General features: G+C 39.2%; 2 protein-coding genes across 2 annotated transcripts in view; both read right to left on the bottom strand.

Annotated features, from left to right (window-relative positions):
• Positions 1-21,636, bottom strand: part of LOC116787871 (cytochrome c oxidase assembly protein COX16 homolog, mitochondrial) — a 47,039-nt gene extending 25,403 nt beyond the window's left edge. Inside the window, exons 1-2 of the mRNA XM_032689902.1 lie at positions 21,534-21,636; positions 9,883-9,960 (exon numbers count right to left, since the gene is read on the bottom strand). Of these exons, the coding sequence (XP_032545793.1) occupies positions 9,883-9,960; positions 21,534-21,593 (138 nt within the window). The 5' untranslated portion in view covers positions 21,594-21,636. The remainder of the gene's footprint in view (positions 1-9,882; positions 9,961-21,533) is intronic.
• Positions 21,637-23,482: 1,846 nt separating this feature from the next.
• The window catches only part of LOC116788437 (deubiquitinase DESI2-like), a 39,762-nt gene continuing 35,989 nt past the window's right edge, over positions 23,483-27,255 (bottom strand). The window contains 1 exon segment of the mRNA XM_032691279.1: positions 23,483-26,535. Within this exon segment, the coding sequence (XP_032547170.1) occupies positions 26,293-26,535 (243 nt within the window). The 3' untranslated portion in view covers positions 23,483-26,292.

Below are 27,255 nucleotides of genomic sequence, written 5' to 3'. Positions count from 1 at the left end.
CTTTAGCCATCTCAGAGTGAGATGGACCAAGTTTTGCTTGTTTGTTTTAAAGAACAAGTCTCTCATTTCAGAGAAAAAATAATGTCCCGAAAAAAGAGGGCCCAGTTTCAATATGTTTAATATCGAATACTTATTTGATAAAAATAAGGAAATTCCAAATGGCACAGAAATTAAAAACCAGATTTCCTCTACTTCATATATGTAATCTAACCACTAAGTCACAATCACTCCCTCATTCTTTTGATTTCTTAACTATTCCTTACAGAGATGAGTTTTAAAAAGGAAAGTTGATAATGCCTGCAGCTCCAGGCAATTTACAAATTTATGGTTATTGCTTTTTCTCAAAGAAAGGAGATGTGTCTGTAAAGTTAATCATCCACATCCTGGGTACCTGCCCTCTGGCTGAACCAGCAGGTCACAGGAAGCAGCATCCCTACTCCTACAGCCAGTTTATATGAAGCCTTACAAGTTGTACTCAGCAGTTCACTTGGTAGCACATACATCTCAGCTAACACAAATTGAGGAACACCTATTTCACATGGACTAAAAGATTTTCATATATTTAACAGATGCCAAGCTATGCAGCACCATGAACACTATGGTACTTGAGAGCTTGGCCAAATGAAGAATTTTAGGTACAAAAAGGACTTTCAGTCCAAAAGCAATATACATCCAGGTAGCTGCAGAACAAAAGTTTTAAGAATGAAAACTTGGATCTAGTCAGATATTAAGGTCAATTTAAGTCAATTTTTCCAATCTCTATAAAAGGCACAAAATCTCTCTGCCTCTCAGAGACATGACATTTTTGATTATGTTTATTAATGCATCCTTACACAGGAGATAACAACATCCCAGCATGGATGGTACTGTGATTTCTACAGTGGTTGTAACCACTGCATACATGGAAACTGATATGTAAGGGCTTTTCTTCATGGAAAACCCAAACTTATTAAAAAAGCTTCACAGGGATTCAGTTTAACACTTACACATGGAAACCCTGAATATTGTTACTTATGATCTCTGGCCAAAATTAGTATCACTAACAATACACGTTCATATTTATTGCCAAAAATTATGCTGGCACAATATTGCAAGATTGAAACTCAAGATTCATTTAAAAACCAGATATTGTAAAGTTAAAAACCAGTACAGCTTTAATCCCTCAACAGTGAACATACATATTACCAACATAATCTCTATTAATAACATCATCGCATCCTGATTTCATGAGACTGTCCCAACTTTTAACAACCATATTGTGACTCTGAGAGCCCAAACCTGTTTCAGGTTGTTACCAGAGGTCTTTTGCCATTGACGGGTCTCCTGATTTCATCAGAACAGGCTACATGGCCTTGGTCTCATTTTTTTTCAACTTGATACGAGATGGTATGAAAGGGCACATATGGCAATTCCTGAACTCCAGGTTATCCTAGAGTGCTTTAAGCTGTCTGTGGTGACAATAAACAGTGGATCTAGGTGGATCAATCACTGTAAACCAAAAGTATACAAGCCAAAAGTCCACAGTGTCAGCCTCAGAACGGGACAACAAAAATCTTACTGAATCCCAGACTGACTATGTATTCGCATTTTACATAAAAATGGTATGCTAAACTGAAAGAATGTCTGGAAAAGAAAAACATACACATCTGTCTGGTATCATAGCAAATTCAGTAAGCAGCTCTTCACAGACAAAGTGGAGAAGTCATCTGAGCTCAAGTAAAACAGATTAGTTTTTGCCAAAAATCAATGCAAAAACATGAACCAGACACTAGCAGCTGAACCTCAAAATCTTCAAGAGTAGCATGGATAAAGAGCTCATTTCCATACAATCCCTCTGGATTGAACTGAAGCAAGAAAGAAAACTGACATCTGAACATCTGGTACCACCACAATACAGAGTATGAAAAGCTCTTGCTACCCTTTCATTTCTGTGGCACATTGCAGGACTGAAATTACTACCTGGGATAGTTCTGAACCATGGTCAAAAGATGTAACAAGTTACAAATCCCCCATGCCAAAAGAAACAAAGGGTACCCTAGCCATCAATCAGGAGCCAAGCTGCCTCATTGAACATACAATTTTAAAACTCACCACTAAGCAGGCCATGCTTGAAAGCAAGGTGTTCTTTAATTTAGTAAAACATACTTCATGACTTAAAGACAATTGACTGACAAAGATCCTTTTTTTTTCTCCTATAAGCAATCATAAATGTATGCCTCTTACATTCTCTTAAGCATCAAACATTTCGGTGTATTATTTTCTTAATTTTTGGAAGACCTAGGGCCAAGCTCATTAATTAATTTAGTCTTTGAAAATCAACTACATCTACTTAGACAAGGAAATTAGCCAAAGTTTGTCATTAAACTTGAGACTCAGGCCAACCTGACCTGCTTAAGGAAAATAAAAAAAAGAAAACAATAATCATCAACATGAATTCCTTGCCACACTGCACTTGTGTAATTAGCTTACTGAAACCAATTAAACACATGAAGATGCATTTATAAATAAATAGATGCTAAAATGCTAGGTGAGAAGACTTAATTATTCTGCCAAGTCCAATGACAGACATGAAAAAGATTCCACATTCCTTTGGCTGACAGGTTTAGAAAGGATACCTTTCCAGTCCAAAATACTCCACCAGACAGCAACTAAAGATATTCTGAATATGTTCACACTCAAATCAAGCAGGGTTTTTTTAATACAAACCCCTATGAAATCAGGTTCTCCAGAATACAATAATACCTCAGGCACAAACAACAGATTAAATAAGAGTTCCTCTACCTTCAAGCCATCTGCTAGTTTGCCAATGAAGCTCCAGGGAAAGAATATTTAGAGCAGGCTTCATCTCACCTAATTTTATCCATCTGAACTTTTGACTTGAAGCATAAATTCTCTATTTAGGCACTTCCTACAGTCAGCTGTAGATGGGCATTCCTTAAGAAAATGAATCCCACTTCAAGATATATATATCCAAAAACCTAACTCATCTGTACCTTGAAGTTAAGTAGAGGTTTATCCCACCTGTCATTCAATGGTCAAGTTAAGTATAATCATGCAGTAAGGAAGGTAATCATCTCACTGCAATGGGATAATAATAAAATGTTGAGCTCAATCTCTCTACTTTTCAATCCATCAAAAGAGAACAACATGTTTCACAAGCATCTCTTAAAATTGAATGAAGCCTATTATGGGGGCATTTCCTCTCAAACCACCTTAATGGACTACCTGAATAGCTATCTCAAACTAGGCATTTAAGATAATGGAAAAATGAGCAAGACAAAACACTGACTTAGTGGACAGCACCACAAATATACATTTAGATTTAGCTGAGCAGATACTGAAATTTCACTTCCCTAGCTTTAATCATACAAATAACCCATTTAAAGTCTTTTGAGTTTTAACAGTGTTAATTTAAATTGACCATAGCATTGGTAGGGGGCGTTGGCACAACATGAAGTCTAGAGGATGAGTCTAAATCCATCTAAATCTATTTGGAATACAATAAAGCAGAAAGTACGCAGAACACAGAAAATAACTGAGTGCATGGAACAACCTGGGCTCACAGCAGCAGTGTTAAGTCCATTAGTCGTCATTAGAACTAACTACATCACTGTGGACCTTGCCAGTCCAGTCCAATCCCAATGACTTGGCTATACAGATTACTCCTTGAAATGATGAAGTCAGTCAAATTCTGGTCAGACTTAACGATCTTTGGGAACACCAAGGTGTAATATGATTTCAAGCCTGGATGCTTATCCCCTAAAAACTGTAATAAAAACACCTAGCAGTTTTCAGTCAATTGAACAGTTTGTGGAAGAAAGTGAAAAACACATCTTTCCATCCTGCTACCTATCTCAGCTAAATTCTTAGTATCTTTTATAGCTTTGCAAATAGAGAAAATACTGTTTTCTAACACAGATGCAGGTCCTCCAATAAGATAAACAAGTTAGCTTGCAGTAAACCAGCTTTATCTAGCAGCTTGCAGTATGTTTAGTGATTGGGACAATCTGCTGACATTCTACAACTCTAGGTAAAAAAATCGCATTATTTGTGTAATTTTAAATGCTACAAACATATTCACAGGTTTAAGTGATTTTTTTTTAAGTATTCACCTCATAAGAAATACGTTCTTTAAAGGGAAAAAACGATGGGACATATAGAAACTCGTCAGATTATTCATAAACCATATTAACACTACACTAACCTTTTAAATTACATTTGATTCTGTAATGCTTCCTTTTTGAAAAAAAAATCCAAACAACAGAATGAACGAAAGAAACAAACCAAACTTCTGCTGGGGCACAGAAATCCTATCCAGGTGGAGTTCATAGGCAGGTAAAATAGAAGCAGTAACCAACAGACAATTTTTGCTGCAATACTTCAGGACATGCCCATGTGTGCAACTCCTGCAGACATACCTGAGCTAGCTTACATGAGGACAGCAACATGAATGTGCCAGCCAGCAACAAGGCATAGTCTTGGTCAGTCACTCGCAGATGTACTCCCTTTTTGGGTGGATGCTGAACCTCATTTAAGCACTCTGCTGCTGCAGTTCCAATAATCTCAACTGTATGAAACACTGTGCTGCGTGTGCAAATCAGAGAAATGTTTTGATAGCAACACAAAAGCATTCCTACGGGCGGATACCACTTACTGCTCAGCTACCCACTTAAAACAATGAGAAAATGCTGGACTGATTTCCTAGACCTTTCTGAGACAAATGTCAGATACGTTCTCCCTTAACATAAAGGTCAGTTTTCTGCCCCTATTTCTTCCTTGCTATTTCACCCTGACCCAGAATACTTAAATTAATGGATCTCAGCTGAGGACATTTTTTTTTAATACCCATATAAATTTAAATAATTTCTTTTATTTGAATTAATTAAGTTTCCTATTTCCTATGTAAAGTAGAACAACAGCATTAGTTACCTACCTTTTACAGACTAAGAAAGATAGGCAGAGAGGAGCTCTGTGGTAGAGGAGGCAACAAATGCAAGAACCTAAACAAGATGGAAATAAAATTTCCAATGAGATCAGTGGGTGTTATTTAAATCACATACTGCTGTGGGTCTCCTGACACCCATTCATGAGCTTCAAGACATGATGTTAAAGAACAGTAGGGACCAACCAACAATATTCTAAAACTGTAATAATAAGTATAACCAACCAGACAGTCAATGCACTTAAATCACTATCAAGCCCAATTATAAGAACTGCTGTAAATCAGTAAAAGTCAGTGTCATAAGTTTAGCCTTCTTTTCTCTTCCACTCTTCATTCTTTCAAAGGACAAAAAGGTTTCCAGAATAATCCTCTACACACCATATGCGCTCTTCTTCCCAATTCCAAGGTCTAGGATTATAAAATGAAAGCTGAGATACCCACGGTTATATAATTTCATGAGTTAGGACCTCAAGACACCAATTAAATGCAACAAATCAGAATTTACAATGGCAACACTAACAGTCTCCAGGTGTCTACAAGCAACGTCTCATGGGTAATTACATGCCAGTCAATTGGTCAAAAACATGAGCTAAGGAGCTCAAAACCTTGCCATTCCCTTTAAAGAATTTTTAAAGGCAATCTATTCGGTCTGCATAAAGCAGGCTCGACACTCCTTATGAGTCTGCTTCCAACAACCATCGTCACTCCTTTAATACTCTTTCTGGGTTTGCAGTTCTATTGCTCATAGAGGATGGTGAAAGAACAGGTCAGGTATTTTCATTTTCATCTGGATTTTAACTCTCGGAATGCCACACAACAGCCATACACATTTTAAGGTACAACAACTGAATCAAGAGTAAAACTGACGGAATAGAAAAGATTAATATTCTATCATTTTGACTCTTTACTACCTCTATTTTCTGCCTCAGTAAGACAGAAACCAGTATTATTATTTTCTTAGCATTCTACTTTTGGGGTACACTCGCTTTATATAGGACAAAGGAAAAGTGAACAGGATCTACATAGTTTGTAAACATTGAAGAGGTCAGTATGTAACACTGTCATATGTAATACACAGCAGGAAATATTTGCAGACTTCAAAGGCTAACTGACAGTTTTTTTCCTAACAAAACGGCATAGGGATTCCAGCTTTCCTAGAAGTGCTTCTGCTGCACTGAGGAGGAACTCAGTCCTATCCCATCCCAACAGTCTGAGAACCTACCTCGCAATAGTACTTCTTCAAAAGAGTCATTCTGGAGCTTAAAAACTCTCTTACTCTAAAAGGTTTGCTGATGGGGGGAAAGCCTAGATTTTCCCAGATAGTTTATATGTTGCTTCCCTTCAACTTTCTACAGTAGCTAACAGCCAACAGTACAAACCATACCACACATTCCAAGATTCTTATATCCAAAACTAAATCCGAATCAGCAAGTGTCTACTACACCTTGAATGGCAACAATAGGCACACAGTAAATAAAAATAATCTATGATTATATAGTTGAAAAAATATTTTTTGTATATTTAATAAAAGTGACATTTTCCGTATATTTAATAGAAGTCACATTTTCTGTAAAAAAAACTTAAATAAGCATCTTCAATTACATACTCAACAGAAAGTAAGACAAAGAAAGGGCCCAGTTTTCCATTTGAGAATAAAGGCATTTGGAACAATGCCTATACAAACCTCCTAATTTCTACTCTGTTAATTCCACATGATTTTCCCGTAAGCATATCTGGTTTTCTGTAACCAATTTTGATCTGCATAAATTCTTCCCAGAAAAGGAACAATTACCTAACCTAATGATTTCTCCATTAATGGACATATTGGCAACAACGAATAATGGAGAAATCCTTGATTAGTTTCAGGAGAATTTTGACCAGCATAAAGAGGTATTACATCAGGAAGAGCCTTAGCGCACGTTTCCTTTCAATGCAGGACATTCAGTGTGCTGAGGGAACAGGACTGATCCCGGTATTCTGAGAAGGCAGAAGTGTACACAATGGTTTTTTGCTTTTGCAAGGGATGGGCACATCCAAGGCTTGATATCCAAAGATGTTATACAAAATGAATGAAATATCTGGTCTTTAGATGCTAATAGCCCCTCTTCAACTGCAGCTCTAGGCTCTGTCTCTCTATCCTATACATGGGCTGTGACACAGTCCAAGATATAGCCCAAACGAACAGGAGGACATAATTCCTTTTGCAGCCTCTTCCGAGCCCCACTCCAGCTACAGCTGTAGGCTCTGTCCCTCTCCCTACCCTAATGCTAGCCCCAGCTCAATGCATTACCACCAAACCATACTCCCTAAGAAGTCCAAACCACCATTTTCTTATGAATTTTAGTTCCTTTATCAGGGAATGTTCTTCAAAAGCCAGTTTGACGTTAGTAACATAGTCATTATTACAAATGCAGCTTTTACTCATTAAGCCACAAGAATACAAAGTGGCAGTTAACCCCTTAGTCACTGAAACATGACTACATAGCAGCAGTTCTACTATAATGCTGCCTTTGAAATATCACTGTTGACCGAGAACTGGCTTACTACTGTGTTTTCCCTCTTAGCACTGTGAGAAGTTAGAGGGAAAAAGGACAAATACTTTTGAAGGGAAAGGATCATAGTTTAGCATCTGAAATGTATGAGAGATTTACCACAAAAGGATTGTCTAAGTTCTGTCTTTTTAGCAGTTGAATTAGCAAGAAAACAAGTTCAGGAGTCATGCTTACAAAAGGGGACATACTGCAGTTTGCACATCCTTAAAGAATCCTAGCCTACTTCTGGACGGGTTGCTTAAACTTCTGCAACCTCAATTTTTTCAGCAGTAAAATGTAATTAATAATCCTATGTTTTTAGGCAGCAGGACTATGAACCTTAATTCACTAAATTCCGTGAAAGTCTTTTGAGCTCCTTGTATGGAAAGCTTTATTTAATAAATATTCTTATTATTCCAAAGGAGCAGCTGTAACAAAGAAATTCCTACTTATTTTATTGCGTATTTCCATTTGCATATAACTGTCCAACCCCCTAAAAGGAGCACTTGACCACTTCTTCCTGTTCTGATAAGCACTTACAGTAGTCAAAGTGTGTTATATTAGAAAAATATATTCTAGTCCAATGCAAAAACATTTTTACCAGTGACAGAAAAACCCAGATGTTATGACTATCAGGATTTTAACAGTATTTTCAAATTACTTAATGTTATTTTCCTGAGTTTCATGTACATTTTAAACTAGATTTGTTTCTCTGTTAAAATACGTTCTAATCTCTTTTGCTGTCTTATCTAATGAATTAGAATGGCTTCAACTCTTTTTTTGGACATAGAAACAGAAATTAACAGAACACACTGCTTTGATTTGTCCATTTACAAACAAGCCCAGAGGTGTTGCTAGTTCTCAGCCAATATTATACTGTTCTTTACTTATATTTCATCTACTCCTAAATAAAATCACAATGAAAAGAAAAAGAAAACACAGGAGAGATGCCGCAGCCTTAAGTAATACTGGTTAGAGCAGAACTCAAGACGTCCTCTTTTAGCTTCCAGGGTGAAGTAGATTCCACTGAGAGCTTCCATATACTACTAAATCAGAGATGTTTCCCTTGAGTATAAATGCTGGGACAAAAGCCTCATAGATCTGAACAATCACAACTATTAACAGTTTTTTTCCCCAGCTTGCAAAGATCATGGAGTCAAATGCAATTCACTGAGTATGAATCTGACCAAAAAACTGACAGAAACACAATGGGCAAATTCTTGCCCCTGTTGTGATCCTCATCTGGTTGGAGAAAAACTTAAAGCTCCAACTAGTCCTAAAAGACTAGGACTGATAGAAAATAGCTACCCAGAAGACAGCTCTGGAGAAAAGACTTTTAAGATTACTCTCCCCTGTCTATAGGCTATGTCAGACGCAGGACTTAACAGGAGTGGGCCACACGGTGCATGAAAGGCCACAGCTTGTAAAGTATGCAACACGAGGATCAATGAGAAATGATTAAAGTAATTTAGATGGCCCACAACAAGAGTCTAAGACAAAACAAGGCAGTCTTCAAACTCTCAACATCTCAGGATCTCAAAGATTTGGCTACAGAAGAAAGCCACAGCGTCCAGAGTCCTCCAAAATTTTTTTTTATATAAAGTGCCATATAATCTTTAAAAAAGCTTCATGCAACCTGAAAGTCAGCAGCACCAAGACCAAAAAGTCTCTCTGCATTGCAAAGGTAGACTTGCATATTACCGAGCTATGGAAAGCAAGCCAATATTCCTTTCTGCTAAACTGATATGCTCCTTTCAGATAATTTCATACGCGATTTGGACCTAATGTTACACTTGGAGGTGTAAGTAGCACCAATAAACACGCTATTTCCTCAGACAGAAGGTTTCAGGTTTGTTTAAAGAAAGGCTTCTTCTATATAGTATATTCTGACATACTGGGTAAATACTAGCTCCTGTTTCTCTCACAGAGCTTAAAGAGCAGGATGTAGCACAATGTCAAAGGTATCTGCTTGTCTCAGTCAACACAAAGCCAAGCCCCAGAAATCATCTAACATTATATACTGACTGCCAAATACTGTTTGAAAACCAAACCTTTTAAAATATCAGTTTCCTTAGTCTAAATTGCATACAGTGTCTTTGTAATAACCTCCTTCTAGATGTGCTACACCTCCTTCTCAGGATTCAGAACTGCCACTTATAAGCAACCAAAGGAACAAAATGTTTCTATTATTTATGTTGGTCCTTATCACGGACAGTAAAAGGATTTTCATCATCATGTCAGCGCCTTTATTCTACCTACTCTGCCCAGTGCTTAAGAGCCTCAGCTGTACCCCAGGGCCCAGCAGTCAAAGGCAAATCCCCTATACAAAGTTTGCTTGTCCTAGCAATTCTCTGGAAAACAGTATGTGGGCAAAATGAAATGCAAAGTAAATAAAACCATTTCAACTACCTTGCCATGTAGTTTGTGGACATCGTATCTTATTTGAGCAAATTCACGGAGTCCAAAAGATCCTCCAATGAGATACAGCTGAAAACAAAATGAATACAGGTATGTTAGGACTATCATGAAAAAGAACACTTTGCATACTGACCCAACTGATTTACCAAGGGACCCTATGATTATTCCAACAGAAACACCAGGAGCTGAAGAAAATAATATACTGGAACATAAGTATAGGAGCCTTCTTCCATTCTCTGGGCCTAGATGTCACAGATTTCCTTCTTCATACAAAGACAGCTACTACATGACACACACTTTCTAGGGACTTACTCTCCTTTTACTCCTTCCTTCCCCTCTCCATATGGTTTCCTGACACAACTGCAGCAAGGGAACCTTTACCTCACTGCCATAGGGTTTATTCTCATAAATCTTCAAACTCTACAGAGAAGTAACAATGCCACATTGACTTACTCTGATGTCTGTGGCTGAGAGATCTAATTAAGCTTCTGAACAGAGCATGACTGTAGCTGAAGTTCAATAATATATTATCACACAGGCTAAAAAGTCATATCCAGCACACCTACCCTTTTATTATTGCTTCCTTAGTTGTCCTGCAATTCCCTCCACACCTGTGAAGCTTATGAATAAAGATAATAAAGGGAGAAATGGGAGGGACTTCATACCCACATATGAAATCATTAAATTATTCTTTCTAATGACAAAGTGATACCACAAAACTGTATTTTTACCATTAGAAATGGACAGACCAACCAAAGATCAAGCATTGTTAAAAAAAAAAAAAAAAAGAAAATCAGCTTAGCAATCTAGCTACTTTGCAGAAGAATTGGGCCTCTTGCTACTGCTCTAACCTGACAGACTGTCTGCTGTTCTCTGTTCAAGGAAGATGCACAGGAGGCCAAAAGGCTACACAGCTAGAGATGCACATCTAAGGAAGGTGGAGGCATGAGGAAGCTCTAAGGACCTGAGTGAAATTTAAAAAAAAAAAAAAAAAATCAAAACCTGCCACCACCACCCTCTTTTATCATGCCACATTGCTTTTACAGTCCCTCATTACAGGCTGTTGCTGCACTTACACACTGCTGGCTGATTTCTTGCTACATACTAGGTTTGCAGCAATGGCCTGTGTCCAAGAACCGTTATAATTATGCTGCACAGGTAGTCAAAATGCATGTTTTGTAACTGTGGCCACAAAGTCACAGTCATTCAATTTAAATTAGAACTAAACAAACAAACAAAAAAAGCCACCTACATTTATTCATTCTCAAAGTTGCACACTGTGTGATTTCCCATCAAGCAGGTAAAACTACTCACAACCATGTGAACACTCTCCACACACATTCAGATCCTACTAAGTTACAGCGGTCCCCAGGAACTAATGTACTCTGTTCATAGAAGAAGGCACCCTTCACCAATAGCCAGAAGTTAAAGGCTCCAGATCCTCTTTATGGCCCTTTTGATAAGTCTAAACATCTAGCTGATAATTAGAAACAAAGAGACAAAAATTTTGCGACTGTAAGACCCAGCTGCAAGGCCACAGAACTCTGATTTCAGAAAGCCAATCAGAAAATCAACATATGCTAGCAAGTTAGCTTCCAGCAATTAAAAATATAAATGACCAAAAACTGCATGGGACTATACTGGTGTCATAACTGTTTCAAAGAATTAATGATGATCTTGCAAATATTGGATCATGAAAACACTCAATAGAAAACAAGGGGGGGGGGGGAAGTCTTCCTCGTGCCAGTATCTGGTAAGAAAGAATAAGTAAGGAAGCAGAAAATAAAGTGTTAAAATGGTTAAAAAGAATCTGAACATTATTCAATATTTACTGAATCAAATCAGAATATCTGTCAGCTGATACGGTAACACATGATGCTGAAAGTCTTAAAGATCAGACTATAATTGAATTCTAACATGGCTGACACCTCAGCATAAATTTTCATTAGCTGATCTTCTTTAATTCCTAACAAGTATTATATTAACAGCCAATGAGTTAACAGACTTTCAGCCCTAATAAAGAGAAATCAGAAATGCTACAGACAAGTTTATGGCTGTTACAAACCACAACTTACTGCCTTTTTGTATATGAGTATGTTGTCAAAGAGAGTCTATGGCAGGGCAAAAGCAACTGCACTAGAAATGGTTCAATTGTTAAACCATGCAGAAAGTAGCAATTACTTGTAACATCGATTAAAAATTAATTTCCCCAACAATAAACTTGTATGGCGTATATACCATTATGAGATGCAATATGAACAAGTGGCCTGTTCCTCATAACCCAACTATTATTTAACATAATGAAAAGGTATCCTATGGCTTACAAAGACATGCTGCAAGCTAAAAAAGAAATATTATATTCTTTAGTTTTGATCATTTAAAACTATGTAATGGACACTGCAACCAAGGGAAATCAAGTAGAGGGTTTTTGCATGAAGTAAGTCACGTACTACTCCTTTTGTCTCATCACATCCCATCACTTATATGACAGCAACCATCCATTACACAATGCATCTTACATTTACAGCTATACATGATAAAGTTGATACACACACGTCTCAGTTCCTGTAGACAGGCTGGGACCTGACACTGTAGTTTCACTCACACCACCTTTATACTAAGGGGAAAAAACCCACTTGGTTTCTGATGTACATTGCTCTTCATACAGCATAAGCAGTGTAACTAGCCTAGCAAGCTGGCACATTTCACATATCAGGCAGCACCAGTATAGTTGCTCTTACCTTTCCAACACTGCAATGGTTGATGAATCTTACAATGAAACATCAGTTAAGCTGAGACAAAGCACATCGATGCTGTTAGAAAGTACAAATGATGCTGAAATATTACACACTATACTGCTGGAAGGTTATTAAGATTAAATAATTTTCCGAAGCACAGAATTCATACAAAAAATATAAATGTTTGCAAGTTTACTTGACCAATGCTCTGAAGAACCAAACATGATGTCTGACTTCATTGCAAAACCAGACAAGAATCAGCCATATTTAGCACTTAATCAACCAATAGCATGTCAATATAGTCAGCTGACAGCCCTGAATCACAGCATGAATCACATTCATCTACACAAGCCAGAGCAGCAATGGACAGCTATTCAATTACATTTCTGAAAACTGTGTTCAAAAGCCAATAAAAGAAGGTATAAATGAATTTATGCAATAATAATGCCTTCAAAGGTAGCAAAGGACTCAGTGATTGACAATACATTGAGTAGAAATACTAGTCTTGGTGTCCTTTCTCTTTTGTTGTATTACGATGGAAGATGTCCTCAGTATCTTTATTTCAGTTAACTGTATTTATAGACAAGTAACAATAATGCTGCAAGAGTCTCCACTCAAAATAATCACAAGTGGGATAAGACTCAAGTTAAAATTTCCAGCAACATTATCAGCTTGTTGGCTTTGCATATTCGGTATGTCTTACATACGTTTCCAGTTTTCCAACCTGCAAAACAGAGATAACCTCTATATTCCTTGCAAAACACTCTTCAGGTAAAAAAGCACAACACTGGACAAATTTGTTCAATGTAAGCCAAGGGCAACAGCAAAGTCCAGCATGTTCCATCCACTAGTCCAGGTATAAAGAGACAGGAGAAGCTATTCAGGACACCATATAAATAAAACAGTTAGGTTGGCAACATCCTAATGAAGTCAGACTCAAGTTCACTCTCCAGTTAACTGAAAAGGAAAAATGCCACATATAATGAAAACTAATATATATTTTTCTTCATTACAATTTTAGATTCATACAGATACTTAATGTACATCATAAAATATTAAGGCATTGGCATCTGAAGGATACTCTAGCTGGAAAGTTCATATATACCTGCATTCCTTTATTGTGAAGGAACTATTCATTTTATGTGCTTCACAATGCAGAGAATAAAACATTATATAGTGAACATCATCTGTCTAGTTACTTGAATGCTTTCAGCAGACTGAAGAAATGATAATAACTTCTCACTTTTTCCTTTACACCTGAAGTTTAATTTAGGAAGGCAAAAATCATAAACCATACTAGTTAGCCAGCACTTAACACCAAAGCAAATAGCTTAAGAGTACTGCTAGCACAACCCCCCAGTAAAGATCCCACATTGGATTAATCCTTTTTGTTTCAGTGAGTACACAGAAAAAACCCCACAATGTTGTAATGCAATTATGCATGCATGGAAGACTTGTATGTTCCAAAACAAAATGAAAGATAGGATGTGACATAAGAGCACCATCTGTCACATACACTCAGCAACCTCAATAAACATTTTATGTAAAAAAATGACATAAAATTATCTTTAATAACATTCTTTTAAAATTCTATTTGTTCACTTCTCCATTGGGATGTTATGCAATCAGTTATGGATGGCATCAGACTGACCCCTTGAACCACATCTTAGAATGGGAAATACTTGTATTTGTCACCAACTACAATGGATGGTCACTGAGGGCTCATAACAGCAGAATTTAGGACTTACAATACATCCCTACTTTTTCAGTTTCCTGCATAATCTAAAGCAGCCAACTTCACTTCACTGGGTTAATAACAAGAAACTATTTCTTCGGCAACACCAGCAATTTGGCACATTATAGGCATCCCTGCTGTTAGAGAAAACTATTCCTACTACAATACCAATTGTGAAAGCCAGATTATTACAAAGTCATAAATCCCTAAATTAACCAAATGACAATGTTTAGTGCTGACAACACAGATCACGAAGAAGTAGAAAATGTTATGATACATATCACTGGAGAAGGACCACAGTAATTTTCTACCCTCTTCTTCAAGACCGCTGCTGCAAAACTCTCCAGCTATTCATCAGGAGCTTCAAAACTAGAGCAGTCATAAATTATTTTCATTATCTTTGCAGTGATAACAGCAAAGAGAGTTTTGGGGCTTCCTTTTTAAAGAACTGTCATAAGTGCAGTGCAAGACTGGTGAAAGATGGCAATCTGGCAGTCTAGAAGACTGAAGTCTCTTTTCTGTTCCCTAAATAAAGTAGAAGGGCAAATTGCCAGTCCCAGAAAAGACCCAGGCAAGTCATCTTAACCTGAAGCGCCCCCCTCTGCCAGCTCTAACTCTCTAGAGTTTATTTCTTACAGCCATTCCTGCACTTGGCTCAAACGCTGAGACTGCAAAGAGAGAGAAACAGTGCAAATTCTCAGAAACTTACTAAATCCTCTCTGCACTCTCCATGGAAGCAGAAGTGGGTCTACCTTTACGTCTTGTCTGCAAAAAACTGAATTCATTTTTAGTTCACGTCGGAGGCCTCCTTTGGGGTAAAACAGAAACCAAAACTATGCATCCATTAGTAGTTACTTCGTTCAAAAGCACATCAAGTAAGCAAATGCTCTGACTTAATGCGTGTATTAGAATTCACAAATTGTAGAAAGGTAGAACTGCATTACTTTCAAAAAAGGATGAAATATGCCAGTAAATGGATACCCATGCTGGCAACCTGGGACAGGAGCTGGTATAAACTGGAGCCAATGGTAACTGACTGATAAAGCAGAAGAGTGTAGTTTTCACAGCATGTAGAACATGTGCAGAATATTAAACTTGGCCCAAGGTATCAGGTTAATTGGCTCCATGTAAGACCATGTTCAAAGCAACGATCTTAAAGATTGCAATTTGAGTGGCTACAGGCCAGAGTACAAAACCAAAAAAACTGTCCATAACCTTTCAATGTTACTATCCACTGTCTTAGGAGAAAACAAAACCTTTGTTTATTAGAATATCTGATTCATAACAGGTTTTAAAACACAGAAAATGTATGTAATAGAAACCAATCTAAGAACAATGCAGAAGAGAGAGAAACCTGTAAGTTCCTCAACATGAATGAGTGGAAAAGGCCATTTTCAGCCACTGCACTGTCAATTTGCATTACACACTTTCCTGGGGCTGGTAAGACAAGGGAATTTCACTCTGCAGCTGCTTGAAACCAAGTTTGCCCTAGTGGTCAAGCTGCAGTTTCTAAACATCACCTTCATTTTCTCCATAAGCTTCTAAAGGCCAAAATTTCAATTCCCTATTGAAATTATCATTCCCAGTACTCACAGGTTCAAATCTAGCCAAGATAATGAAGTACAGTGAGAAACTGTTTACATCTCGTGGCAAGGTGGTGCTCCTGTGATGTGTTAGGCCCAGCTCAAAACAGCAATAAACTGAAACCAGCATTAAAGAACATAAAGAAGCACAACTAGTAATATTTCCCTACTGACAATCCTGGACAGGGAATGAAGATTAATTTTTACTCTACAGAACATTTAATCTTACATTTTTACCATCAACACCGTTGAAGATGTTGGAGACTTAGAGCAGGACTAAAAACACACAGTTTTAAACAGGCATGTCTGTACTTCTGTTTCTGTTCTGACAATCAAAAGAGAACCTCGGTTCCCCCAACTGCCAGACTGGTTCATTCTAACAGCATTAAACAATGCAAATACACTCTATGTTTTAAAATGAAACAGAGGGGAAATCTCAAGTACTAAAGAGTGCCTATTTGTTTGTCACGTATATCTGGAAAACAGTTCTCAAAGATTAAGAATGAAAAGTTTAACATGTTGATTCAAAAGGTGAGCTCAGAAGTTCTAAGAGATTACAGTCAACTGAAAGATGGAAGTCAACTAATTCAGACTGCACAAACTGCAGTCCACAGAAGCCCATTCAGCTTTAACACTGGCTTCCACACCAGCACAACAGTTCCAGGGGGTGGTTTTGTCTCAAACAGCTCCACACTGTGGATTCAAACACACACTGATGAACAGGAGACGCAAAGCAGAAGCACAGTAGAAGTTGAAGATGCATCTCATCATAGGCTTACAGACCCAATATTTACAATATGAGTCACTGAAGCATAAAGGCAACACTATGTTATTCACTGATTGGGGGCAACCGCTTTAAAATTCTAAAAACAGTTTTGTATTTATTGCTTTTCTAGGCTGCAAATGTAATACTTGAGACTTTTACAGGCAATCACAATTTATCTAGAAATATTAGAAATCAGAATTGTCTTCTCATGGGTAAATGTTCACTTCTATTCATCTCTCAGAAGTGCATTAACATTTAAATCACAACTGTTCTGTGCATGTAAAATTTTATTGTAAAGTTACATGAAGTAATAAATATTAATAAAAGTCCTGCAATTCAGTATTATGAATTGTTCAAGGCAATAATGTGAAAGATGTTAACAATAAAACTGGCAATATCTAAAAGTGAAAAATGCTGATTGCAGTAATCCTTCGTCAAATAATATCAGAAGATAATGTAATAAGTTTTTACTCATAGACACCAATAGCAACAATAGATCTCAAAGATGATTACTTCCATATTTCTCAGTGTTCATATCATCTTTTTACAGGCAGATCCTCCACAATCTGTGAGGAAAAGTGTGCCTTATATTCAGCATACCCCAGGACTCAGAATTCAGCAGTTTTTTATGAAATTAACCAGGAATGTTGTATTTAAAGAAATCTTTGAAAACTTAGCTATTTGAATGATAAAAATATCCCATTAACCCTGTAAAACTTTCACTTTCAGTGACTCACAGCACAACACAGTATCATTTCAGAATATTTGCAGAACATTTCTGGGCATCGGTCCTTGCTCCCAGATGACCCTGACTTCACCAGTGAACAAAACCAATCCACAGACATGTAATTTCATTTTCTGATATCTGCAAGAGGTGTTTTGTTTTGTCAAAATAACTGGCTCATTAACAAGAGCCTGAGATGTCACTGACCTTCTCTACTGGTGCCTAGAAGCACTGACCACATTGCTGCAGAATTGTTAGGGACTCGCTCAAGTCTGACCTTTTTTCTTGTCCTGTACATGACATGCATTATTGGTGTCTCTTGACCAAGTGTTTATCAAAGTAAACTTGCACTGTTCCAGGCAGCAAAGTAGATAGCATTGTAGCACAGTCTGTGTTCATCAACACTGATAGAAGTAGATTTTAGAAACGTATTTATTTATTCATAGAAAAATCTTTCACTGTTCCAAGCTACTCCTATCTTCTCCTTTGGCAACACCAGGCACACCATGTAAAACACCAAAGACAAGATCCAGAAGGAGAAGCAAAGTACTTGTAAAAGTAGTCATTACAGGATGGGGGGGGGGGGAACTTAAACAGAAATATGAAAAGAGGTCAAAACGTACAGTTATAGATACGGAGAACGTTGCAACATAGTGCCAATCTGAAAATGTGCCTTACTACATACACAGCGCAATACACTTATCTTCAGTCTGCAATAAAAATCACCAAATGAACTTAAAGAATTTGAAAACTCCTTGCCTGGAATCAGACAGAGGCAGAACCACAAAGGTAAGTTTTGGAAAGTGGCACCAGCATACGAAATAATGGTTTTTTTAATATGTGTTTTACATTTGTTACTGCTTTACAATTTTGAAATCCTAACATGTTTCCTCAATTATATAGAACCACCATTTATACTTGTCAGAAAAAATAACTTTCAACAACCTTCAAATGTTCTAACTGCACTGGAGAAGTAACCTTACATGTTCGGTGTCTCACGAGAAAGGTCTGACACTCGATCTACTAGCTGCAAGACCAACGAGCCATGCTCTCTCAGGATCCTACAGAAGCAGCACCGCAGCAACATGACATTGACAGACATATCCTTTTCGTCAGGTAGAGCTGGTTGTGGAATCTAAAGCAGCAGAGACTGAAGTTCTTCTGTAATAGAACCATGCTGAAGACTTCTAAGTTAAGCTTCATGTAACAAGGAAAGAGTTCCCATTATCATGATGGTAAACAGCGATGAAAATATAGGTGACAAGGATGTTTAAGTTACCACAGAGGTGGCACGGTCCTCCATCATCATAACAGCAAATTTTAGATACATCTTTAAGGTCACTGGAGTTCCTCCTAAAATCTACAGAGATGTTACCACCTTCAGAAATGCTTTGGGACTACTCAGTTGGTAGTATTTAAGCTGTTAAGATATTCCATACCAGGTTACATCACTCTCTCCTGCATTTTTACTGTTTTACTGTTTTGTGCCACACAGCGATATTTTATCTACAAAGTTTACAGAGTTAAAGGAAAATTCACAAATCAAGGTTTCCCAAAGGCTTAAGTCCTACCCCCTAGAGTCTTGCTGCTGCTCACAAAGAAACATTCTTAGCTACTGAGAAAGTATGACTGAAAACTGTGATTTACACATCTTACTCTGTAAGCTGCTGTCAGTATGAGGTTTAAAGATCAGCCAAGAAAATTCCTTCTTCACTGAAATATTCTAACAGCCCCAAGCCGAAAAAAAACCACAGAAAAAACTATCAAGATATTTACACTAAAAAGTAAAAATATTTTAAAGATATATTTCGGGTGTTGTGTATTGAGACACTCATCTGTCAATGAATAGGATCTCTTTAACCTTGAAGCTTTCAGAAAAACTGGTACAAGGATTCTTCGTTCAAATATGCAGTGTAAAAAGGCAAGATATGAAAGCCATTTGATTATTTTTTCCATCAAAAAAAGTAAATATGGTACTTATGAAAAGTCCAGCAGTACTGAAGAATAGTACTGTACCTGTCTAGTGAAAAAAAAATTATGTACAGAATGCAAGAATCTAACAGAAACTTTTGGTTTCAGTATTATTAACAAATTCAGCAGGATTTAAAGGGCTGCAAAGGCATGCTCCTTTTGATTCTGTGCCTAGATTCACTGTCTTTTTTGCTGTAATTGATCTTTTAGCACAATTCTGTTCAGTTTCAGAAATGCCTTCAGAATTCAGTAGACAGCTGGGGAACTGACAAGAATTGCATGAATTTTCCTTCTTCTTCCTCCCTGGGAAGCTTTTGGGCAGCAATACAGAAACATTCTGAAGTATTCACAAGGGAGAATAATTTTAAGGCAAGGAGACATGAAATCCTGGGAAGAAATATAATAGAATATTCTTCTATGTAATATTGTGTCTAGAGGAGAGAGCTCTGTGGTAACAGGAATGGAATGAAATTAGGCAGTACAAAGTCAAAGAAACCAGTCTTAAAAATTTCTGCTATGATCTATGGCAAACCATGCAAAAACACTAAGATGGCCAAAAGGACAAACATAGGCCTACCCTGGCCTGGGAGGCTGAAGTCCTGGCTCCAGCACTAAAGTAGAACTGCAGCCAGATGGTTGTTTAGCCTTTTCTTAAAAACCAGATGCACGTATCACGAGTGCTCTTCCTTAACAAAGAATAATATTTTCCTAACATCTGATGATTTCCCAAATTATGAAAACCAATCACCACTCTCAATATGTAAGAATTACTCAAACTTTTCTAAAATAAATTAAGTCAGTTCCTTCAAGCATTCCTTAAAGGTGGAATGTCTGCTTTATCTTTTAGTTTGCTCTCCTCTAGTCTTTAGAGTTCATCTTCAACATCTCCAGTCTTTTAGGTTTACATTCATGCAACAGGATATCTAAACAGCTTTAACACCATGCTTGGTCACTTTAACAAAGGTGTTATAGGAAGAAGTTGTATGCAATAATAGGGAGGGGAATTGCTAATGCCTATGATTCACAGAACAACAACTACTTTGTTGTTCTGTTTGGTTTAGCTGTTTCCATTTCTTACAAATGCCTTCATCGATATTGTGAGAAAAGATACTTTAGCATATTCAACTGCATTAATAATTTCCACTGAAAGTCCTTACTCTAGAACCTGTGTAAAATCCCTTTAAAATAAACGGCCTTGAACTTTTTTAACTCTATCAAGTGTCACTGTCCTTCTCTGGACCACTCCATTTTTCTAAGGCACGCTGCTGAATATTTGAGGAAGATGCCATTAATTTCTCTAGGAGCATTATAAGAGTTTTGGAATTATCCTTTGTCTTATTCTTTATCCACCTTGAAATGTGCTTAATTTTTGCAAACCAATTGTATATTTAGAAAATGAGACATGCATAAACAGAAACCATGCTGGCCTTGGTGATGCTTTTGTCTTCCTCCCTGAGTTTTTATCTATAAGCAGATGTGAATGGCTTCACTTTTCCTCTAATGAACACAGGTACTTCGGACAGGAAAGGGCAACCTAATGTGCACTAATTACAGAGGTAATGTGTATAAGAGAGTCTTATAATTCTGTTTTATTCCTTTGACAGTATTTTTTTCTAACTTCGACTGCTCTAAAAAGTTATGCCTCACCACTTCGAGCACAACTGTAACTATAACCCATCAACTCATTTCACTCCAATTCTTTCCATTTATTTAGATGTACAAATTATCAGACCAACAGTGCCTCTGCAGTTCAAAACCCATTGAAAAGCTAAAGCAAGTAAGAAAAAAAATATGTGTTGTTGTAAATAAAAAAAAGAAACAAAAAAAAAAACAAAAAAAAACCGTAACAAAAACAAACCAACACCAAAATGCACTCGCCTCATCTTCCAGCTAGGAATATCTTCAGGGGTATATTTTAAAAGTCTGTCCCTGAGCTCTGAAGACCTCCGGGCAGAGCGGGCACACGGCTCATCCCCTCTCGGGGCACACCGGCCACACGCGTCCCCCTCCTCCTTGACCGCAGAACTCCACCTGCCGCCGTCCGCCCACGACCAGCAGCGCCCTCCCCGCGCTGTGCCGGCCCACGCTGTCGTCCCCCCCCCCCCCGCTCCCCCGCGGCGCTCACCAGCAGGGGCACCCCGAAGGTCATGGTACGGCCCCTCCACAGCCTCCGCAGCTTCTCCATTCCCCCCCCAGCTTCTCCCGCCCCGCTGGCCCCGGCACCGCCCTCCCGCCTCCGGCCCGGCCCTGCCGCTTCCGGCGGGGCGCGGCTCCGCCGCCACAGCGGCTGCTCCGCCTCGGCAACGCTGGTTCCGCTGCGGCCTGTGAGCCCTGTGAGCTTCGTGCCCCGGGGGGCTCGACGGGGGGAGCTGCGGTGCCAGAGCCGCCACAGCGCTGTGGGCATCACCCACGGCTCAGCCCTCTTCCCTCGCTCACACCCACGCACCCCCTCCGCATGCACACCTCTCTGATTAAAGCAGTTCTGAAGGCCCAGCCCCTAGCTGTATCATTCATTCTGTAGCCTGGTTTCCTGTGGAAGGAAGATTACCGTGATCACATTGTCTGTTTTTCTGCATTGTTATCCCTTATCCCAGTCAAAATGAACTAATAAAACCCTTTATAGTGTTTTCAAAGTAAAGTTGGCTACAACAGCACCAACAGACAGCCTTACTCTGAGATTTAGAATCAATAGTTATTCATACCTGATAGGAATTAAATGTGCCATCCACTCGAACACCGCTCAGCTACAGCCCCATTCACAATGGCACAGCACTGACCTGTTAGAGACAAGAGCTCATATTCTCCATGGGCTGCAGTGTTTTCCTATATTACTATAGGATGAGGTTCTGCCATGTTTTGGTAGCCTGTGGCAATAGCAGAATGGAGACAAAGAATGACAGCTCCTCTTTTGCGTACTTCCTGAGTCACACTACACGGGCTTTTCACAATCCAATTCATTGCCTGATGGCAAGCGGAGCAGGGATAAAGTGGAACAGGGCACCTGCTGCCTCAACTCAAAGAGTATTTTAAGAACATTTCAAAATGAAACACTGATGATCACTTCCTTTGGTCTTATCCATTAATCACATCAAAGAATTGGTGGAGATACTTTTTTGAACATAACAACAAGCCAGCACATATGTAGGAACTAAAATGAGAAGAAAATCAAACACATATAATAAGAAGATAAGCTAATATTTTTGCAATCCTGTGTCAAATAACTTGTTCTGAGAGCCTTACCAGCCTAGAGACAAATAAACAGAACTGAAGAATAAAAGAAATAACATAGCAGGAAATGACTACTTCTTGAGTACCTCGGTAACACAAAGGCAACATGGGTTTGAATTCCAGATATTCAAACTGTCTGCTGGGAGCAATGAGAGCAAGAGAACAGGTCTGTGTCCATCCCCATATTGTGCTGAGCCTGGCATGAACTTATCACGGAGCACGGGTTCAGTGCTGGGTAACCAGCTCACCCAAGGCCTCTGAAAGCACAACTGTTCCCTCTAAAACTTTGTAACAGTTTGAGAGATATAGGCCTCAAATCACAGACTTAGGAAGAGGAAGGCAACTGACCAGAAAGAAATCAGTAAAAATAATCTGCTGAAGTTAAGAGAGTTGCTATTATAGATAAAGACATACTGAGAAAAGAGGTAATTACTTACTTTCCTCCTCCTCTTTCCCTAGAAAGTTTGTTTTGTACCTCTAATATTCCAGTGTTAGAGTAACCCCACCTTCAGTCTTACTGTCCCACCTGAATACTATTAGGTCACTGCTAGAGACATAACCCACAGCTGCTGATGCCCATGTGCAGAATTGGTGCCCTCTCATCCCAACTTTTAAAAGGGCACCAAAAGTCCTGGCAGTAAGGAGAAGGTTAAGAGTTTGTTTCAGTGCTCTTGTTAAGATTTGTAAGCTGCTTTTTTTGTTTTCATTGATAACTGGTGGTATCTAAAATTACCCCATGTTGTTATGCACAGAAAGCAGCAAGAGAAAGCAAATGTGTAACTAAGTACAAATATGATATAATTATATAGTAACAACAATAATTTTGTAATAATGGGAACAGTAAACTAGGATTTTAAAATGTCTTCATGTTTAATAATCTCAAATGCTGTTAAATTACAGAGGTAAAACTATCATCAATATATATTTTATTTCCACAGTGTCTCTTTGTTCTTGTCATTGTTGGTTGGTTGATCACCTTGAACAGAGAGGGGTGGGGAGAAATACTTTTGAAGATTGGAATAGATTCTAGTTTTGATTTACAGCACAGGTTTAATACCTCCTTGATGTGACCCCTACTGTCATAAACAGATAGACAAACATAAAAGTAGGTAAACAAACATCTGGGTTTTTTTATGACATTCACAGCTCTCCTCAAGTGTTGTTCCCAATACTTCAATCACATATTCATGTTCCCAAGGAGGCTGAATGCAGTTTTCTTGTCCAGGTTACCATACAGTCAATTAAGCATTTTTTCCTTTGTGAAATGTGCCTCTGGAGCCCTAGTTCTCTCCTAGATGAGTACATGATGCTTTATCTGGAGCTCAGGTGCAGAGCAGAAACACAAGGGTGATGGCTGGCTGGCTGGCTTTTATCACAACAACAGGAACTACGTTTTTCCTACTGCAGTTTCCCTGGCCTAGACAAAAGCTCTGGGAAAGCCTCTTCTCACTTTTCCCTAGAGAAGGACCTTTAAAATTCACTGCACATAATGTGCTGCTGGCTATTGGCAGAAACCCTGGAAATTTCAGACAAATGAAGCTTGCACTGCCAGTTTAGGCTGCAATGACCACGACTGCAGGGGAATAGAGAGCGAAATAGTACATTGTGTAACATGGTTTCTGGGCAGTGGCATGGAGATCAGGATGGAAATCTTATTAAACATTCCTGGACAAACCAGAGTAATCAAAATTGGTGTTGAAGTCGTTACTAGGAGCTGCAGAATTGCTCATAATGCAGCGTTGGCTGTGAGCAGCCAAGGTTAATAAGGAACATGACTTCAGTACGGAACTTGCAGCAATTTGTACAGAGGATGAAAAAGAGAGGCATGTTATCACAATTTTGTTGCCCAACCATGCATCACTTCAGGAGGCAGTGGCGTGAGGCCATCCTGTGAGTTACACTTCCACCCAACAGATCTCTCCAGAGCCTCCTGATTCGCTAAGGCCATGCACATGTAACAAACCATTAAGCGCTGTCTGTGCAGACATGATGTACATCATAGCCAAGACCTTCAGCCCTGAAAGCACATACTTCTATATACCTGAGCTAAAGAAACAGCTGGTTGGATTTAGCATGCAATTGTGACCAAAAAAAGGAGCTTGTCATTCTTTCTGGGTGGAGGGTGGAAGTTCTGACTTGGCAGCAACTGTTGAGAACAGCATTTCTAAAACAGCAACCCGCTCTCAACACGGTGCCTGTTCATCTTTTGTCCTCCTTTGTGTAGCCAAGAGGAGTTGCAAGGCAGAGAGGGGCCCTGGATTTCCCCTTTGATTTTTTCCTGCACCTCCTGTCTAGAATTCCTAGTGAGGTAATGGAGTAGAAGAGTTAGTGTACTTGTCCTCTCCTCCTCCATTGCTTTCTCATTAGCTGTCAGAATTAGCATAAATACATCTATAAATACATGCAAATTCTTGTCAGGATTCTTGTCAGGAGCCAGCCTGGAGAGGTCAGTGAGCCAGCTGTGCCCATTTTTCATGCCACTGAAACAGTGCACACAATGGAAGGCACCATGGTGGCCCATGCATTGGAAGGGTTATCCGCACTTTCCAGATGTGGCCCTAAGTTTTCCCTCCACCTCCAAAAAGGGAGGAGAAAGGAACAGGTTGACATTCTTTGGGTTCACCACTTATTTTTTACTTTTTTGGGTTGGCTCAAAAAAGGCCAGGGAAGGATGGCTATATTTTAGGTCTGTGAGTGCAGGAGGAAAATCTAAAGGAAATACTGACCCTCCCAACAGATTTACTCTCCTTTTTGTTCGGCTCAGAAGGGCCGTTCCCCAAAATATAACCAGCAAATGTCAGCTAGGAGAGAGATTCCCCAGGGAATATGGGGGAAAAAAGGAAACCAGGAATATTGCCTAAAATTAGGAGAACTGAGAGGGGTCTGTGCCAAAAACCATGAATATGGTCAACAGTCATTTCTGCATCTACTTAGCAGCTGTCTTTAACCACCACAGCCTCATCCTCTTTTTGACCCCAAAGAAAAGCCACAGTAACACATTCATTTTCCAGGTTCTTTGTTATTATTTTCAAGAACAGGACAGTAATTTGAGCTCTTAAATTTGAGTACTGAAAATTGGTGGTTGTGGAATAGGAGCACCTTTCATTTGTCCTTCACATGAGTTAGAAACCTGATAATCACAAAAGGGGTGGGGCTAACTGGAGTTTGTTGCTGGTCTAAGAGATGAGAAGGTTGAGTTCTGGCTCTGGTTCCTTCACTGGGTATGGGCAGGAGATTTGTCATAGGGAAAGGGGAAACCCAGCCAAAATGGAGAAGAGGCTGCTGGGCTTCCATGGGTAGGGAGAAGAGATAAAAAGATAAAACAGTTCCAGAGAAGGAACATCACAGTATGTGCACTCTGCCCATACGCATGCTCTCATGCCTGAGAGGTTTAGCAGTTCTCTGTGGATTGAGGGTCATGGGGGCCCTGCGAGGAGCATCCAGTTTAGTCACCACACTCCTCAGTTCTGTGTTGGGGTTCACAGTCATTTTGCCAAGCAACTGTAGTGGCAGCCCTTGGAAAAGGGGCTGAAGTAGAAAGTCTTCTCTCCCCTGTGTTGTCCACTGAAGAAGAGAGAAAACAATGTGTGCAAAAGGGTGTGAGAAATAAATAGGATGAGAGCGTGGATGTTATTTGGGGGCAAGCTGGGCACAGTTTAGACCCGCGTATGTCTACAGCTTCGCGATGTGCCTGAGGCTGAGGGGGCTGCAGAGGTGGAGGGTGACTCCTCATCCGTTGTGTCCCCTTGCTCCTCCTTGTGTAGGCCGAGGCTGATGTGGCTTTGCAGGGCTGCTGGGGTCAGCCATTCCTTGGGGAGGCAGCTCTGGAGGAAGGGGATGCATGAGCTGAAGTAGGCCAGGCGGTTCACCCAGCGGGGTATCTCTCTCCCACATAATATCTGTAGAGCAAACCAAAAAGGAACATGGTTAATAGTATCAAAACACAAGCATAGAGGCCATGTCATCCCCATCCTCACCATCACTATAGCACAGTGAATTTCCTGTTGCTCAGAAGACAAAGAAGCATCTTCTGCAGTCAGAAGCAGTGTAACTGTAAATGTCTACAAAACTGCTTGACATGCACAGAGAGCCCTGCCAGCCATAGCTCTTGTCAGCATCACAGCAGAGACCAGGGAAAACAGTTCATGGCTCTCAATGCCTTTGGCGACCGTGTTCTCCCAGCAGTCCATGGGTGAAAGGACAGGCCTGCTGGTGCTTCTCAACCAAGACAATGGCATTTATTTTCCAAGTAGCTCAAAAAGTTTGGAAAAATATTTCAGCTATGGCTGGACAGACCTTGAGCTGAGAAAAAGCTGAGTCTGACTAGGGGGATGGAGATGCCTGAGAAACTGTTCTTGCTGCTCCCTTTTCCTCCTTGGGCTGACATACCGGATCAGTCAAATTACAGTGTTTGGGGGACCTTTTCCTATCCTAGCACACCACCCTTTAATTTCTCCTCATACAGTATTTCCTAAATATGGGAAAAAAGCAACAAACAAAAAATACTAGGTTCTCACTAGGCCTGTTCCATCACAGATGCTCCTGACACTGGTTTGGGTTACACTCTGCTAGCACAGATATTGTTTTCCAATGTCATATCAAATTCAGCACAATGAAAC

This window comes from Chiroxiphia lanceolata, chromosome 6 (genome assembly GCF_009829145.1).
Source record: "Chiroxiphia lanceolata isolate bChiLan1 chromosome 6, bChiLan1.pri, whole genome shotgun sequence".
Lineage (NCBI taxonomy): Eukaryota > Metazoa > Chordata > Aves > Passeriformes > Pipridae > Chiroxiphia > Chiroxiphia lanceolata.
Note: the sequence above shows the minus strand (reverse complement) of the source record. Positions and strands in the feature narration are given on the sequence as shown.